This window comes from Gracilinanus agilis, chromosome 2 (assembly GCF_016433145.1).
Source record: "Gracilinanus agilis isolate LMUSP501 chromosome 2, AgileGrace, whole genome shotgun sequence".
NCBI classification, from domain to species: Eukaryota; Metazoa; Chordata; class Mammalia; order Didelphimorphia; family Didelphidae; genus Gracilinanus; species Gracilinanus agilis.
The window spans coordinates 443058316-443076845 of record NC_058131.1 but is presented as its reverse complement, the minus strand read 5'-3'; the positions used below and the strand labels follow the sequence as shown (position 1 = coordinate 443076845).

The window sequence follows — 18530 nt, the reverse complement described above, 5'->3', positions numbered from 1 at the left end:
TTTTATACTTGGCAATAGGATGTTAATATATTGGCTTTATCAGGAAGCAATAGTACCATGGAAAATCCATGAGAAAAAAATGGACTGAGAAAATTGAAACATAGGGTTAAAATGGTAAACTAAATAAAGTTTTACCATTTGCTAATATGACCTTTAGGCTTGATTTTTGTGTATTTAAATCCCTCTCTTCATAACATAAGCAACCAGTGTTGTTGTTGTTGTTGTTGTTGTTGTTGTTGTTGTTGTTGTTGTTGTTGTTGTTGTTGTTGTAAACCCTTACCTTCCATTTTGGAGTCAATACAGTGTATTGGCTCCAAGTCAGAAGAGTGGTAAGGGCTACGCAATTGGGGGTCAAGTGACTTGCCCACGGTCACATAGCTAGGAAATGTTTGAGGCCAGATTTGAACCTAGGACCTCCCATCTCTAGGCCTGGCTCTTAATCCACTGAGCCACCCAGCTGTCCCCCAGTGTTTGTTTTAACTATAAAGTATAATAACATAGAAGATGATATGTTACAAAAATTTTAGTATTATGTCAAAATCTCAAAGTTAATTCAATATGTGTGTATGTATGTAAGAGTAATAGAGAGAGACAGAGAGACAGAAAGACAGAGACAGAGAGATGAGAATATGAATATCTAGTAAGTGAAGAGAAGAGGGAACATTAAATTCAGAATTAGTCTGTGATTGATTTATAGCAATGATCTCCAAAACAATTCAAAGGAAAACAATTTCTAAGACAGTTACCATGAGGCTTTATTCCTTGTACTCTAAATGGGTCATGATTCAATTCAGTTTTACATTTATATTTATTCTCTCATAAATGCATAGGCATATGTACTTCTAGGTACTGACAATCACCCCAACTATGGTTAATATTTCTTTGATAAAAGGGAACATTTCCTAATATTTACTTTTTAAAATATCAACTTAAATTGAAAGCAAAATGATCACAAAATTAAGAACCAAGAAAAATGTATTCTTCCTATATTAGTGTAAGACATCTTATTTGTTATGACAATTATATTCTGAGATATGTTTCATTAAATGAAACAAATACAACACATTTAACAACAATTCTTATATCCAATTAGTACCTGCCTATTTGTGATGGTGTGATATTTTGTTTTAGTGTGATGGTACCTGTTTTGATGCAGATAATTAAATAGAAAAAAATACAAGTTGTGGCTTTTCACATCTCATATTAGAATAATTTGCTTACTGAAGAGGAACTAGAATTAAGAGATTTTCTTCTAGGAAAGGTTACTCTATGTGTTAATATGGAAAAGAAGTAGAAATGAATAATATTACTCTGCCTTCTTGAAAATAAACAGATTAGTTTCTCTAAGAATAAGTAGCTGAAGCTAGAGAAGTTATAGCCAGGTTCCAAAATAATTTATAGGTATACATTACCTCAGTAGTTCAACTTTGTGTTGCATCTCACTGCATGTACTTTGCAAGTCATACATCATTGACTTTAGCTCCTCTTTTCCCCCATGACAATCTACATGTTTCTGTTTAACTAAATTGGCTACTTTCTCTCTTAGTTTTCTGGTCAGCTCTTGTAATTTGTTTTTCTCTAATTCTAATTCTTCTATTCGTGTGTCATTATGGTGATATTTCCCTTGAAGGTCTGAGAGTATAGGATTTTCCTCAAGTTTCTTAAGTTGGTTTTGTTCAGTTGACTTTTCTTCAAGGTTCATCTTTTCCCGAAGCCAGAAATCTTCAGATACCATTGTTTTTTCTAGGAGCCATGTGTCTTCCTCCCTACAGGTCAAATTTTCTTGATTTTGTTCTTTTAAAACAGACTTCACAGTCATACATTTTTTACCAAACTGTTCCAGCCTTTTATTTTGTTCTAATATATTTTTTTCAGTTTTCAGTTCTTGGGTATCAACTTCATTTAATAAAAAACACTCATACTGTTCCACTGCTTTCCCCTGTAGTTTCTCAATCTTTTCCTCAAGTCTCAAAACTAGAGTCTTTAGTTCTTCATTTTCAATTTTAACTTCATCATAGCTCTGTTTAATCCTGAGTAATGCTTCAGTTATTGTCTCAGCTTTCTTTAGCTCACTCTGTAAACTGAAAACTTCTAATGTGAGCTCTTTGCTATTTTTCATTTCTTTATCATACTGTGCTTCAATCATTTTGAGTTCTTCCTGAAGACAGTAATTTTCCCTATTTGCATCTTCATATAACATCTTATACTTAGTATTAGCCTCAGAATTATTCTCAAGAATCTTTACTTTCTTTTTTAGAATAGAAACATCCAAAATTAAATCCTGCTTCTTTTCAGAGACTTGATCACACTCTTCCTGGAGAAAAGGAAAATTGTTTTTTAGGTCCCAACTCTCAGTACTTGTTACTTCATTATTTTCAGACTCAGAAAAATGACCTAATGATCCTAAAGACTCCTGTATTTTAGTTTCCAGTGTCTGAAGAGAGCTTATTTCTATCTTTTCTACTTCTTGAACATTGTTATCAGGTGATTCACTTAGAATATAGTTAATAATGCCTTCTACTTGTTTTAGTCTGTTTCGAGAGGCAAGTGTCTTTGTTTGTTCCACTGAAGTTCTGAAGAAGTTATAATCTGATTCCTCTAAAGAAGCAAATGTTACTGACTTTGGATCTAATTTTTGTAGTCTTTGACGTAATCTGATGATTTCAGCAGCCATTTTGACATTTTCCTTCACTGCTCTCTCATGGGCTCTTTGCAGGTTTATAAGAATATCACCGTTTTCTTCCAAAATTTGTGTTCCTTGCTGAAGTAGTGACATCTCACTAGCCAAATCTGCATTTTCACTTGGTGCTACTTGGCATTTACTCTGAGGGTTGGTAAATAAAAAAATTCCTTGCTGCAATTCCTTTATCTTATTCTGAAGTCTAGAGATTTCTAAGCTCTTTCTGTCTCCTTTTTCACAAGGTTTTTTGTTGAAGTCCATGGCCAGAAATTGGGAATCCATGTCTTCCTTTTCATATTCACATTTAATCTCTTGCTCTTCAAGTTTCTGCCTGTCTAGCTTCCCTATATCAACTATCTGAGACATGAAATGCTCTCTTTCTTTAAATTCTTTTTCATGACTGTTCTTGAGCTCAATTTCTTTGGACAATTGGTTTTGTTGGCTTTTAGACATATTCCTTAGCTCCTCTAGGTCTTTTTGCAGCTGTTCTTTCTCAGCTACTAAGCTGATTAAATGTTCTTTGTATTTTTTCTCGAGCATCTCTTGCTCTCTTGTCAAAACAAGAAAGTTTGCCTTCTCGTGCTTCAGCATTTCTTTAAGTTGTTCTTGTGCTTCAGCATACTCCTGGGCAATTTCATCTTTTTCAAATTCCCACTTAGATTTTTCCTCAAATTGCTTTTTCATCAAGTCCTTCAGCTCTTGTTGGTAGGCATCTTTCAGGTCATTTAGGGTTTCTTCATATTTGCTTGTGACTTTTTGGCATTCACTCAGAAAATGGGCTTCTATCTGAGAGTTTCTTCTATTAAACTCAATTTCCACTTTATTCCTAAATGTGGTTAATAGACAGCATTACTGAAACTGCTGCCAATTCAGAAAACAAATAGAAACATTTCCCACCAACCTCACCTATAAGGAAGATACTGTGAAGAAAATATTTAGTTTTGCATACTTTCTAAAAATAATTAACCAAATTTTTATGTGGAAAACAGTAAAAAAAGTTTGACTCCGACTACAGAAATAAGTTGTCATAATTAGTTTAAAGGCACACAATAGTTTTTAAATATTATTTATTCCATAATAAAATGCCTTCTTCCCCATGAAAAAACAATTCTGAATAGCATGCTATGGGGATAAGGAGTTTAAAATTTGAACTTAAAATGTAAAATGACATTAAACATTAAATATACAAATGTACATTAACATAATTCTCATCTTAGTTGGGCAGTATATAATCTGTCAACCTTGAATAAGAACAATTCTTAATGGATTTCAAAAACTTAATCAAATTATCCACAAATATTCAGGCATTAATTTAGTTGTGTTATTTTAGGAAGTATATTAAGCACATGATCCAAATATTGTTTTATAGTTCAAATTATGAAGTTATCAATATACTCTGAAAAATGCAGTATAACAGATTCTCTACTTGTACATCTAAAACAGTACTGGGAAAAGTTAATGTGAATGTGATATTTTAGATCAAGCCACTGAGAGAGCTCCCTTTGTACTAAACTAATATCAGGCCTAGTTGTAGAGCAATTATAAACATACTTCTAAGTTGAAAAAGCCTTGGAAATAATAGGTCAGAATTATGGTAGTCTCAATTTCACATTAATTCTAAATGCTTGTGGTAGAGTATATGCCACCAAGTCTTGCCAAAACAACAAAAGCAATTAATCTTCACTTATATTAGCAATCTTAATAATGTAAAACTAGGATTGTGTCTATACAATACCAAAACTAGTCTTAAAAAAATAGAAAGTTTCTAATATACTCTATTAAAATACTGATTAGTTTACTGAACTGCTTTGTATTTTTATGTCATGCAGAGCAATCTCATTTGGTTGTTTTTCCACTTATCTTTGGTTTCTTACCTTTCCTCTTGGAGATTGTTTTGGTACTTTTCTAGAAGTATTCTCTGCAGCTCTTCTTTTTCAAGATTATGTTTTTCCAGTAGGCTTTTCAGCTTTTCCTGGTAAAACTCTTCTAGTTTATATTTCTCTTCCTCTTTTGCCTTGACTAAATTTCTCATCTTTTCTTCAGCCCAGGTACCATTTTGAATGAGAATCTCTCTTTCTTGGTTAAAGCTTTCCTTTACCTGCTCTAGCTTATTCTTGAGAAACATTTCATGTTCTAACTTCAACTTCTCCTGAAGATGAGCCTTTTCTTCATTAAACTTAACCTGTAATTCATTTTTTTCCTTCATACATCGATAGTCTGTTTGTTGTTGTTCTTTCTTCAGAACAATTGTCTGTTTCTGTAGTTCTTCAATTTCACTTTTAAGGCCACTTATTTGTTTTTCCAAGATATGTATCTCATTCTTATACTTTTGTTTAACATTTTCTTGTTCTTTTTCACAGTTGGCTTTGGTTTCATCTAGCTGTTTTTCACAATGGAGAATCTGTAGTGGAGATAACATAGGAAGTCATTTAATTTCAAAGCCAAATAAAGGAACAAAATGATAGCAATCTCCTACAAGACAAGAGGAGATTCATGATAGAATCTCAGGAAAATATCCACCTAAGTTATCTATCCATTAAATGATCCCACTATGTCCCAGTAACAGATGCATTGTAAGCACCTAATAAATACCTAGATCCTAAGGTAGTTTAGGGTAAAGAGTGTTTTTCCATCTTTGCATAAGATTTTTACTTGATCTTCCCATCTTATCTTAATTTATATGGCATGAGAAAATTGAAAATATAACCCAAATCAACAACTCAATTAAGTTTTCATGTTGCTTCTGAAATAGAAAAGATTAGTCTATCTTGGCCAAACTAAAATTTCATTTTGTGTTTTGAATCATTCTGCTGAGGATGTGCTTGTTTGTCTATGTGTAGGAAATATTAACCAAACTAAAAGTGGTGTAGAAATACAGCTTCCTGAACTTAGTCTTGTTTCTTTTTCAGTAGGCTACATTGTGATTTAGTAATTTGTCTTGAAGAAGCTTATTCTTTAATTTGATGTATCTTCATTTATGTTACATTTTAAATTGTGCAAAGATAAAAATAATAAAATAGATAAGCAAGTGCAAAATTTCAGAAGTCCAGAGAGTTAAGTACAAGTAAATACAGAAAATTAACCCACTAATTGATCATATCAAGATGCCAGGGCACAAATCTATTGTATATGATGGTACCTGAATCCTAAAAAGTCATAATTCTAATTTCACAAAGCATTATAGGTAAAAATTGAGATCAGGAGACCAGGAATGTCTTCATTCCATCTTTACTATTGAAATTAATATTTCTGGATCTTGAAAAACTCTATAAGGACTTCTTCATTTTAAACTCTGAAATGAATACTTTGAAAAGCTTCACTCCCTTCTAATGCAAACTTTTTTGCACTAGACTGTGATTTACTAACAGAAATTTTCACAACAGCCTGGCAACTTAAATGCAAAGCATAAAATGTAAGTGAGTCCTATGAGTTCTTTTCTGTTTGTTTTTTTAAATGCAATTCAGAGTTGAGTCTAGATAAAAAAAAACAAACCTCATTTGGAAATAATTTTATAAAAGTTGAGCATATTCATTCTTTGTAGAGTGAATTTAGAGAAAATAAGATGAGATATTCATATGAAGATAAGGGAAGGAAATAAGCATTTATTAAGTACCTATTATATGCCAAGAAATGTGAAAGGTGCTTTACAAATATGATCTAATTGTTCAAATGTGAAAAACTTTCTACTAATAGCAATGCAATGATCCAGGACAATTCTGAGGGGCTTCTGAAAAAGAATGCTATCCACCTCCAGAAAAAGAACTGTTGGATAATAAACATATATGAAAAAAACATGATTTATCACTTGCTTATTTGGGTATATGTTTTGGGGTTTTGGTTTTATAAGATTATTCACTTACAAAAATGAATAATATGGAAATATGTTTTGTTTGATAATAAATGAATATCCCAGATTGTTGCTTGCTGGCCCCAGAAAGGAGTATGGAAAAAGGGAGGAAGACAATTTGGAGCATATAACTTTGGAAAACTTATGTGGAAATTTGTTATTAAGAAACAAAAAACAAATAAGATCCAATTTGATCCCTTTCAGCTACTCTATGAAGTGTTATTATTTTCCCCATTTTAAAGTTGAAGCAACTTAGGGAGAAAAAGGTTAAATGATTTACCCAGGCAAGTCTTTAACTATCTATAGTTGGATTTTAATTCAGGTCTTTCTGACTCCAAGACCAGCATTCTATTCACTGGGCCATCTAACTTGAAGATATATTTCTCAGACACGGAAGATTTTATGAAGTTTGGATAAACTTTCATAGATAAAGAACTGTTGAAGTTCAAAAATGTTATAGATTTGACTGAATGGCAAGAGCTTTTTGAAGATGAACACACTTTTGAAGTTTAATGGTAACTACTTACTTTATCTGTAAGTTCCAGTGTTATACGTTTCATGTCCCTATGATGCTGTTCTTTCAGTTGTTCAATAATCAGCTCTGCTTCTATGCTCATATTCAACGGATTATAATTTTCAGAACTAAACCCTAAAAGACATTTATAATAAAACCCCTTTTAAAATAGATTTTGCTGCTTTTTACATGTTTTTTTCTCAATAAAGGTACAACTCTAGGACATTTAATTTAAATATATATCTCAGCTTATGATACTTCAGAGAGTTTAGGAAATAACTGCATACAAGAGTTTACTTTGGTCAAAGAAGTTTAGGTAAATTTTTCCTCTAATTCTCAGGTAATATACTAAGTTTTCTATTCTCTTGATCAGGGAAGGTAGAATTGAGAGAGATCTTTCAAACCTCCTAAAATGCCAAGCCATTTGGCAGGAATATGGTCAGTTGAGAAAAGATGTATAGATAGAACTCTAGGTGATCTAATATATCTGGATCTTGAGATCCACTATGGTTTACACTACACATTTGACTTTAACAAAAGGAGATAACCCATCAATAAACAGTTTTCAAATAATAAACTTTATTAACTAAATCAGGAGTTCTTAACAGTTTTAGATCATGGACCCCTTTCTCAGTCTAGTGAATCCTATGGACCATTTCTTTTTCCCAATCCCAGACCATGAAAGTAAAGAAATTAATGGCTAAAAAGAGTGAAGTTTCAGATTATGATCTTTAGCCCTTCTCTGTCATATGTAGAGCCAATGTTATAAGTTGGCAGCTCCCAGATTTTGAAATATTTACCCTCCTTCTCCCAGCCTGCCGTCTATTTCACCAAACTATTTTCTATCTCTAAGAATCTCCTTTCAAAATATATATGTCCTAATAAGGGAAGAAGATGGAACAGCCACACAGCTAACTTGAGTTGCAACATTACCAAGGATTGACTAAGAACAAGCCAAAGGCAAGATCAGGGCAAAGGGGAGGTGACTGAACAAAGGCCTGTTAAAATAAAGAAGTGCTGGGACAAAGGAAAAGGATTAATACATTTGTGATTCTGGTGCATCTGGGAACATGTGAAAAAACTAAACTTTGTAAACTTCAATTCTTCTAGGATCAGTCCTAGTCTTTCCACTAAAATTATCCTTTAGGTTGCTAACTTTGATCTAATATAATCACTTCATCCTCACGGGCATCAAGAAACAATATAGTAGGAATACAGAAAAGGCCCTAAATAAATCCTTCATGACTCTTGGAACATATACGGAGAACTACAAGAGTAGTTGATTATCTAAGTCTAAATACTCAAGGGCCTATATATAATATCAGCCAACAATTAAAACATTCCTGGATCAGTTGTAGTTCCTTGGGTAATCTTTTCAGTGATCAGGACTTTGAAAAACAAAATGAAAACTCTCTCACAAAATTCCATCCTACCTAGACATAGCTGAATGACAAATCATTCATTCTGACATTTTCAATGATTTGAATCAGATACTTAGGTCTCAACAAAAGACTATTTCAAACTTTTAGGCTTGGATGTTTATACCTTGGTCAAGGTCTATACTGTGACATCTAACATCAAACTCTTCAGAAAGAAAGTTCTTGAAAGGAAGTTTCAACACTTTGCCTTGATCACGATATTTTTCCAGTTCAGACTGGAGTTCATCCACTTGGTCCTGTAACATCTAAGGGAAAAATGGCCCACAAAAAAAATAGGGAACAAGTTCAAATTATAACATTAGGGCAATAATAATAAGCCATGAATATTAAAACTTTTGTTCTTGTGTAGTAAATCCTTTCTTGAATATAATATAAGACTTACTTTCTAGCAAGTCCAAAGTGCATAAGTTCACTTAATTTAGGCTGTATTTTAAATACAATTTGCATGGTTCTTCAATTAACTATTACTCTTCCAGGCAAAAGAAAAGAAATTCTTTTAAAACTCACTCTGCACTGCTGTTCATATTCAGTTTTCATCTTGCTTAGGCTCTCTTCTTGCAAAAAGGACTCAGCACTATTGGGATCTAAGTCACCAAACTGCAAAAAAAAAAAAAAAAAAAAAAAAAAAAAAAAAAAAAAAAAAAAGGCAAATAGACAACATTCATAGATATCCTTCCTCATCTATAGCATGCTAAAGGCAAGGCATTGATGTGTTTCATCTAGCCTTTGACTTTAAAAGGAGTATTATTATGCAAGAATACCATCAGGGAAGATGAAAACAAAATGTTCAATTAACTAGTGATGACCAGACTTCTATTTCTTGGTATCATGTGTTTTCTTCTGCACTTCCATGCCCATGTAACTGACAAATATTTACAAAAACACTTACATCCATCAGTAATAATATGCTATATTAAAATTAAACTAATGTAATTTTTTGGGGAAAAGATTGTTTTTATCATTTTGAGTAAAAGATAAAAATAGAGAAAAAGTTAATCATTGAATTGAACAAGGAACTTTAAAAAAAATAGAAAAAGAACAAATTTTAAACCCCCAATTAAACACCAAATTGGAAATGATGAAAATCAAAGGATAGATTAATAAAGATGAAAGTAAGAAAATAATTTAACTAATAGGAGCTAGTTTTAAGGGGAAAAAATGAAATAGCTACACCACTGTTTAATTTTTATTTTTAATAAAAAAAGAAAGCCAAACTATTTCAAAATGAAAAGGGAAATTTTGCTACAAATGAAGAAATTAAAGCAAATATTTTAGGAGTAATAATTAGTAGTATGTCAAGAAAATTGATAATCTAAGTGAAATAAAAGAATATTTACAAAAATGTAAATTGCCCAGCTTAACAGAAGAGGAAATAGAATATTTAAATTACTGCATCTTAGAAAAAGAACAAGCTCCCTAAGGAAAGGATCACAAGTGAATTCTACCAGACATTCAAAGAACAATTAATTCTAGTACTATATAAACTACTTGGAGAAATAGGCAAAGAAAGAGTCCCATCAAATTCCTTTTAGGACACAAATATGGTGCTGATACCTAAACTAAGAAAATAAAAAAAAAACAGAGAAAGGAAACCTTGGCCTAATTTATCTATTGAATATTGATGAAAAAAATTTTAAATAAAATATTAGAAATGAGATTACAGCAATATATCTATTGGTGGGTAGAATCAGTACCAGGAATTTAGGGCTGGTTTATTATTAGAAAAGCTATACATATCAATAACAAAACCAATATAAATCATATGATTATTTCAGTATGTGAAGATAGGATTAGCTTTCCCTTTGTCTACTTTTGAATTAATTTTAAAAAAGCTAATACACCCATATTTAACCCTAAAATAAGGAAGTCCACTTACTACAGGAGTTTATACCTCCAAAAGAGAAGACACGCCTACTTAATGCCTAAGTGAGGGAGGTCTTGAACCCACTTGCTAAAGTGGGTGATAACTCAGAAATGACTGACTTCCCACTGGGCAGTCCTAAGCAAAGTTATAAGCCTGCAACTGGTCCCCATAAAGTAGGGGAAGGCACAGGAAGTGACAAAAAGAAGGGTCTTTAAAAGTGGCTGCAACTTCCTGTGAAGGAAGTCTTCTAGCTCTTTCTAGGCTGTCTCCACAGCCGGTGGAGGATCATCTTCTATAGCAGGGGTCGGCAACCTTTTTGGCCATGAGAGCCATAAACGCCACATTTTTTAAAATGTAATTTCATGAGAGCCGTACAGTGCTCACAGTATGTGCTCCTGTAACAGTGCGTGCTCCTGTAACAGAGCCTGAAAAAAATTGACTTTATGGCTCCTGCAGAAAGAGCCATATCTGGCCCTCAAAAGAGCCAGATATGGCTCGAGAGCCATACGTTGCCGACTCCTATTCTATAGCATGGACCTTGGGACTCTAGCATTTGGTAAGACTGCTCTGAGATCTTTTCCCCTTGGACTTTGGATTGGTGAGTGGAAAAAGCTGACTTTCCTTCCTGACTTCCAGAGAGATTAACACCAGATAGGCCTCCCTCTCAGAGGCCACATAGGTGAAACCCTTGCTTAATTTACCTCTGAGTCCTCTAGCTAGGGCTTCTGGAGCCCTGCCAGGGTAGACCCGGGGACTGGAGCAAATATTTAAGGTGATAAGCCAGACTTCTCACTCTGCCCTCTTTCACATTCCTCTACTTTCACTCTTTCCCTCTATTTTGTAAATAAAACTGATAAAAAGTCACTTTAGCTTTAGATATATTAATTTTGGCAACCACATTCTCTTATATTTAGTCCAACATTAATTTTAACCACTACAAGTAGATAGAAAACAAAAAACTTCTAACATATATACAACCCTCATTCCTAATAAAAACATTAGAAAGCATGATTAGTAGAATATATCCCAAACCATCAGCAAGCATTATCTGTAATGAGAATGAACTAGAAGTCTTCCTAATAAGAGTAGGGATGAAGAAAGGATACTCATTATCATGATTATTATTCAATATGGTACTAGAAATGCTAGTTATAGTAATAAGAGAAGGAAAAGAAATCAAAGGAATTAGAATAGGCGATGAAGAAACAACTATCAGTCTTTGCAGATGATATGACATATTAAGACAAATCTAGAGAATTAACTAACAAACCATTCAAAATAATTAACAGTGTTGAAAAAAACTGCAAGATATAAAATAAAGTCACGTAAATCATTGGCATTTTAATATATTACCAGGAAGCAAAAAGAGAAATTCTACTTAAAATAGCTCCAGATAATATAAAATATTTAGGAGTCTACATGCCAAGACAAGTCCAGGAATTATATGAGCACAATTACATAACACTTTACAAACAAATAAAATGAGATATAAACAACTGTTAAAATGTAAATTGCTCACAATTCTATCTAAATTAATTTACTTACTCAGTGCCATATCAATCAAACTACCAAAAATCACTTGAGATAGCTATAAAAACCAGTAATAAAATCCATCTGCAAGGACAGAAGGTCAAAAATTTCAAGGGAATCAATAAAAAAATGTCAAAGAAAATAGCCTAGTATTAAACTGTATTACAAATTGGTAATCATTAAAAACAGTCTAGTACTGACTAAGAAATAAGAGTGGTGGACACAACATACACAAGTAAGTGACCATAATAATCTAGTTTTGGATAAACACAAAGATTCAAGCTTTGTAAGCAGTAACTCATCATTTGACAAAAGTTTCTGGAAAAGCTGGAAAGTAATTTGGCAGAAACTAGGCACAGACTAACATTTCACCCTGCATACCAAGAATGGGTACATAATTTAGACATAGAGCTTGACCAATGTGCTTTCCCTGCAAAATGACTGTCAAATTTGTATCCCAAAGAAATAGCAAAATGTTCTTTATATACAGAAGTATTTGTAACAGCTCTTTTTCCAAAGCATTGGAAATTGTGAGGATGCCCATCAATTGTGGAATGGCTGAACAAGTTGTAGTATTGTTTGTCCTTTGTTTTTGAAGAAAACCAATATCATAAGCACATTAGGGGAGAATGGAATATTTTACCAGCCAGATCAATTGAAAAGGGAAGAATTTATGACTGAACAAGAAATAAAGAGTATTATGGACTATAAAATGGATAGTTTTGATTACATTAAATTCTAAAGTATTTGTACAAAAAATTCCAAAGCAGAAGAAAAGCAGGAAATAGTGAAAACATTTTTTACAGCAATTTTCTCAGATAAATGCCTCATTCCTCACATAGAGACTTAGTATACAGCACAACATTTACTCATTGGGACCTAGGAAGATAGAATTATCTCTCTCTTGAAGTAATGTAGGTATATCTGATGTGGATAGATGTTATCCACCCTATGGAACTGGGTTTGATAATGGGCTGGTTATGAGCTTCATAGTCCCCTTTAGTGAAGTAAGGCAGATTGAACCTTACCACACTGGGGTCAGAGCGCAAACCAGTCTTTCAAAATTTCTTGGTATAACAGTAACTGATTTATTGATTAACAAAGGGTAAGGAGGGAGGATTTAGAAACAAGGATGCCCTAATTTCTTAGTTCTAATACTTCCCTCTACACCCATCGCAAAATGAACTCTTCAAGATCTTGAAGCTCCCTATGTATCCCCAAACCCTCTCTATTCTACCTTACACTAAAATCCTCCCTTGTTCGTTTATCTGGTTGTTAATAGTTTCTCCAAATTGACTAAGGATGAACTCCAAGACCTGTTCTGAAGTGAATACCTCAGGCCACATGCCAATGAACTTTGGATCAGGGTTGATAGAATAGAGAGATCTTCTTTAGATGGGTTTCTTCTGTGGAAAAGGTACCTTCAAAGGAAATTGAAAGGTTTCACTTCTCCCCCAAACAGGTTTGGGTAGAAAAAGCTCAGCAGAGAACAGGCTTCTTCCTCTCTGGCTTCAAGACAGGAAGTGGCAGTTGTAATTTCCAAACTCTTCCTCCTCTGTCCCCTGTATTCCATAATCCTCTTTTCAGAGTTCCTAGCATGTGCCCATACTAGCCCCTTAAAGACAATCTTCAACTTCTCTTAAACTCACTTAGTTCTATAATTCTATTCCTACACTTAATCTATTTTAATGAAATTAGTCAGCAACCTTTAACTCAATCAATCAAGAACTCAAAGCACCCCTACTTAACCATTAAGTAGAGAGTTCACAAGTCACTTACTAGAGTAAATGACTCCTCCAAAGGCCACTTCCCCACCCCCAGTGCAAGGCAAATTGGGAGGCTGCGATTGGTGGAGGAGTAAAGTAGGGGAGTTACAGGAAGTGATGTCAAGAAAACTGCTTTAAAAAGGCCAGCCCTAGGATTCAGTCATTGACTCTGCATCCTGCCTTGGCTTAGGACAGTGATGAGAAACCTTTTGAACTTGGTGTGTCAAAATTTGCCATAAAAACAAGCATAACTCGGGTGGTGTGTCACTTTGAGAAAAAAAAACCATAATTTTGGGATAATTTAATAATAGTTTAAATAATCGTTTGACTCTTCATGGCCCTAGGGCAGTGATGGACAAACTTTTTAAAGAGGGGGCCAAAGGAAAGGAAATGCTCATCTGTCAGTCTGTTTCTAAGGCAACTCTTTCAAAGTTTCATTGTATTGTATCCTATTCATTGTATTTGTCAGATTAGGAATGATGTCTCACAGCTGGATAGAACACTTCAGGGGGCCACATCTGGCCCGTGGGCATAGTTTGCCCATCACTGGTTTAAAGAACAAAAATGTATAATTGTAATATATAACTGTATTTAATAAACCAAAATAGGTAAATCAATATAGGTAGAACTGTCATCTATAGTGCACAGAGTGTCTACACTACAGTACAGCAAATGTTTCATCCTTGGCATGTGGCCCTATACTTCTCTGTATGTGGCCACATGCAGCAGTGTGTCATCAAAAGTAGCTACATGTGTCAACGTGTGTCATAGGTTTGCCATCACTGGCTTAGGAGAAGACTCTTTCCTGGGATCCTTGCTGGGTAAGTGGCTGAGATTCCTGCCTTGGCTTTGAAGGAGGCTACACTGGTGGACTTCTGGCTGAAGACTCCACTCGGAGATAGAGACCTGAGGAAGCCTCCTAATAGGGTGCTGAACCAGGCTTCACTTCCCTGGAGAAGCTCTTAGGGCTGGTAGGCTTGTTAAAATCTGTCTTTTTATCTACATTTTCCACTTTTACTATTTCCACCTCCTTGTAAATAAAAGCTACTAAAAGTCATTTTGACTTAGCTATAATATTTTAAAATCGGTGACCACAATATAACTTTATAACGCTCTTATTGAGTCAAAACCCCAATTTTAATCATTATAAGCCAGAATACTGATAAACATCAGGATTAGCTTGATGAAAATGATTAGGAAATTCTGAAGTTACTAAAATAAGAAACAAGAACTCCACAGATTTATCAACAGAAAGCTACTTTTCAAGAAGGCGATGTTCAATTCCATCAAAAGTAAAGTGCAAGTAAAGCTTAGAGAGACAGGATTCTTGGCTCAGTAAGAAGACCAGATGAGTTCAATTTTATAACCTAGAGGTCAAAGACCTTTAGTTCTGGCATATGATTGTGATGGAATATTATTTTGCTATAAGACATGATGAATAAGATAGCTTCAGAAAGACCTGGGAAAACACATGAAATGATGCAAAATGAAGTGAGCAGAACCAGAATAACACTGTAAACCATAACAACAATACTGTACAATGATTAAATGTGAATCACTTAGCTATTCTCAGGATCACAATGATCTAAGATATCTAATTCCAAAAGACATGATAAAAAAATGCTATAAACTTCTGGAGAAAGAATGGATGGAGTCTGAATACAGATCAAAGCATGCTTTTAAAAATCTGACTACTATTTTTTTAAACCCTTACCTTCTGCAGAAGAGTTGAAAGAGCTAGGCAATGGGAGTTAAGTGACTTGCCCAAGGTCACACAGCTAGGAAGTGTCTGAAGTCAGATTTAAACCTAGGAGCTCCCATCTCTAGGCTTGGCTCTCAGTCCACTGAGATATTCAGCTGCCCCTTGAGTACTTTTACAATATGGTTAATTTGGAAGTACTCCAAAAAAAAACTCACAATTTAAAAAAATAAATGCTAATAGTTATTTTTACATGTAACTGATAAAATAAAAATAAAAAACAATAAAACATAATCTTACATAAGAATCTTACCTTTTCTGAGAGTACACTGACCAGATTCTTCTGCAATTTAGTTACCAGACTCTCATACTCTGCTAGCTTTTCAGCATTTTCCAGTAGTTCATTTTCTAAACGACTATTTTCCTAGAGAAAATTGAAAAAAGCATGCATAAAAGTTTCTCTAACTTTTGTATGGGATCCTGTAAGGTATAAATCACTGCTTATTAATAGAATTTTCTCCATTTAGAAAGGAATTAAAGGCATATCATCCATTGACAATGGATTTCAAACATCTGATAAAAATCTAGTCACAATTTTTTTTTCCCGCTTTTAGAAAATAATGGTAGTAGGAAGGGAAAGATAAATGTGTACACAGTATTTCTGGGTAATCCAGAAAAGGGATTCTAGGGATTTATTATGACTACTCTGAATATTTGGCTACTCCAAAGAAGATAACCGATTACTAATAATGAAATTTAGGTATAATCTAGATCAGGTATTCTAATTTTTTTTGTCATAAATCCTTCTAGAAGTCAGATGAAGTTTATGGACCCTTTCTCAGAATAATGTTTTTAGATGCAGAAAACAAAATGCACAGGCTTTTAAACCAATTATGTTCATATACAGTTATCAGAATGTTTTTATAAAAGTTTATAGACTTTGGGTTAAGAACCTCTGATAAGAGCAACCATAAAAATAAGTACAAACTATAAATCCAGTATAAAGTAAATTAGAGCAAGGCTAATGAAAACCAGAGACAATAATGTTATAGAAGAAAAAAAGTTAGGAAATAGGAAACCCTTATTCGAATCCTGCCTCATATACTTATATAAATGAGGTGACCAGGGAAAAGTCATTTAACTTAACTAAGACTCAATTTCTTCATCTGCAAATGAGGATGATAATATTTGCACTACTTACCTCACAGAGTTGCTATGAAGAATGTACTCTACAAAATTTAAAGTATTATAAAAACATGTTTATTATAAGCAATAACAATAATATTAGTACTAACTGAAGTTAATAGAAGTAGTAAATGTTGTCCAGAAACAATGGACAAGGTAGACTCTATAAGTCAAACAGAACTTTAAGTTGATTTATTTGAATGGTTGAAAAAAAAATGGCCTATAAATCCCCAAATACATTCATTCACTCAAGGCAAAAAAAAAAAATACCTTGCTAAATTAGATCATTTTGTTACAGCTGAGAATATGAGTGAATGGATTAGAGAACTAGAGATTTATAATATCTACATTTTGTTACTACTATTAATGGTGGTAATATTTATTCTAATCTTGCAGTTTAAGGTATAGAAGTTCTATTATTTTCAAAGTACATTTGACAGGTTAAGATGGCGGCAGAGTAAAAAGCAGCTGCTTAACCTCTCCTAACTGAAACATACAGGACTCCTCATGAAGACATAAAAACAAATCCAGAGGAACAAAGGGACCCCACAACAGGGCGCAGCATTGGAGGTATATGGAATCGGGGCATTTCCATGTTATAAAGGGGTGAAACAGCTCTCACTAAAAAGCAAGCTGAGCAAGCCCCTCCCTCACCCCACACCACCTACAGTGCCAAAGCCAGTGCACAAGAGTTAGAGCAAGTTTGGGCCATGGATTAAGTCCTTGGCAGCTACCTGGGGTCACCAGGGCCTGCTCCTGAGAGTAGCAAGACTTAAGACCCCAAGAGGCTAAAGAATGCACAAGGACTTTGAACGCAGACCCTGAGCGCAGGCACAAGTGCAGGGGCGGATGCAAGCCCTGACACGGATCCTGAGCGCAGGTGAGGACTCAGATCCTGACCTCAGGCACAGACCTTGAGTGGGGACCCAGTGCAAAAGAGGTTCACAACTGTGGAAGCAACGCCCTGAGGCTGCTAAAGGAGCCTCGGGCAGAGGAACAAGTAAGGGGACCACCAGGAGGCTTGACCCTGAGAAAAACTGAGACCTCAGGAGCCTAAAGAGTGCAGACAGACCCTGAGTATGAGGATAACCCTGAGAGGACGCAGGGCTAAAAATGGCAAGCCAGAGACAAGAACCCCAAAAGAGAAAGATCATCAAGAAGAAATCTGTAACACTTGACAACTTTTACATAGATAAAATCCAGACAAAAAAGCAAACAGCAGAGGAGAACAAACAAGTAATCATATCCAAACCTTTCCAAAACAGTGAAAACTGGCCACAAGCTATTGAAGAGTTCAAATCTGAGATGATGAGAAAAGTGGAAGAGATTTGGCAAGAGCAGTGGGAAATAGCTCAAAAGGAAATAAACAGGTTAGAAGACAGACACTCCCAATTGGAGAAAGAAGCCCAAAAACCAAACGAAATGGTAAGCAAATTGGAAACCAAAATCTGGCAAGAAAATAACAGTTTAAAAGGCAGGATTTTGCAATTGGAAAGTGAAGCTTAGAAATCAAATGAACTGATGAGCAAATTGAACACCAGAAATGACCAGATTGAAAAGGAAAACCAAAAGATTATAGCTGAAAAGCAGTCCCTAAAGGCTAGAATTGAGCAATTAGAAGCTAATGATCTCTCAAGACAGCAAGAACAAATAAAACAAAGTCAAAAGACTGATAAAATAGAAGGAAACATGAAATATCTCAATGAGAAAGTGACAGACCAAGAAAACCGGTCTAGAAGAGACAATTTGAGAATCATTGGTCTTCCCAAAAAAGCAGAAATTAATAGAAATTTGGACTCCATACTAAAAGAAATTATTCAGCAAAATTGCCCTGAAGTTCTACAACAAGAGGGCAATATAGACATTGAAAGGATCCATAGATCACCCTCTACACTAGACCCAGAAAAGACAACCCCCAGGAATATAATAGCCAAATTCAAGAGCTCCCAAGTAAAAGAAAAAAATTTTACAAGAAGCCAGAAAGAGAAAATTCAGATATCAAGGAG

General features: G+C 34.3%; 1 protein-coding gene across 1 annotated transcript in view; it reads right to left on the bottom strand.

Annotated features, from left to right (window-relative positions):
- NIN (ninein) overlaps window positions 1-18530 on the bottom strand; it is a 136546-nt gene that overhangs the window by 41097 nt on the left and 76919 nt on the right. The window contains 6 exon segments of the mRNA XM_044659944.1: window positions 1413-3506; window positions 4555-5081; window positions 7055-7176; window positions 8587-8725; window positions 8988-9077; window positions 15653-15763. Of these exon segments, the coding sequence (XP_044515879.1) occupies window positions 1413-3506; window positions 4555-5081; window positions 7055-7176; window positions 8587-8725; window positions 8988-9077; window positions 15653-15763 (3083 nt within the window).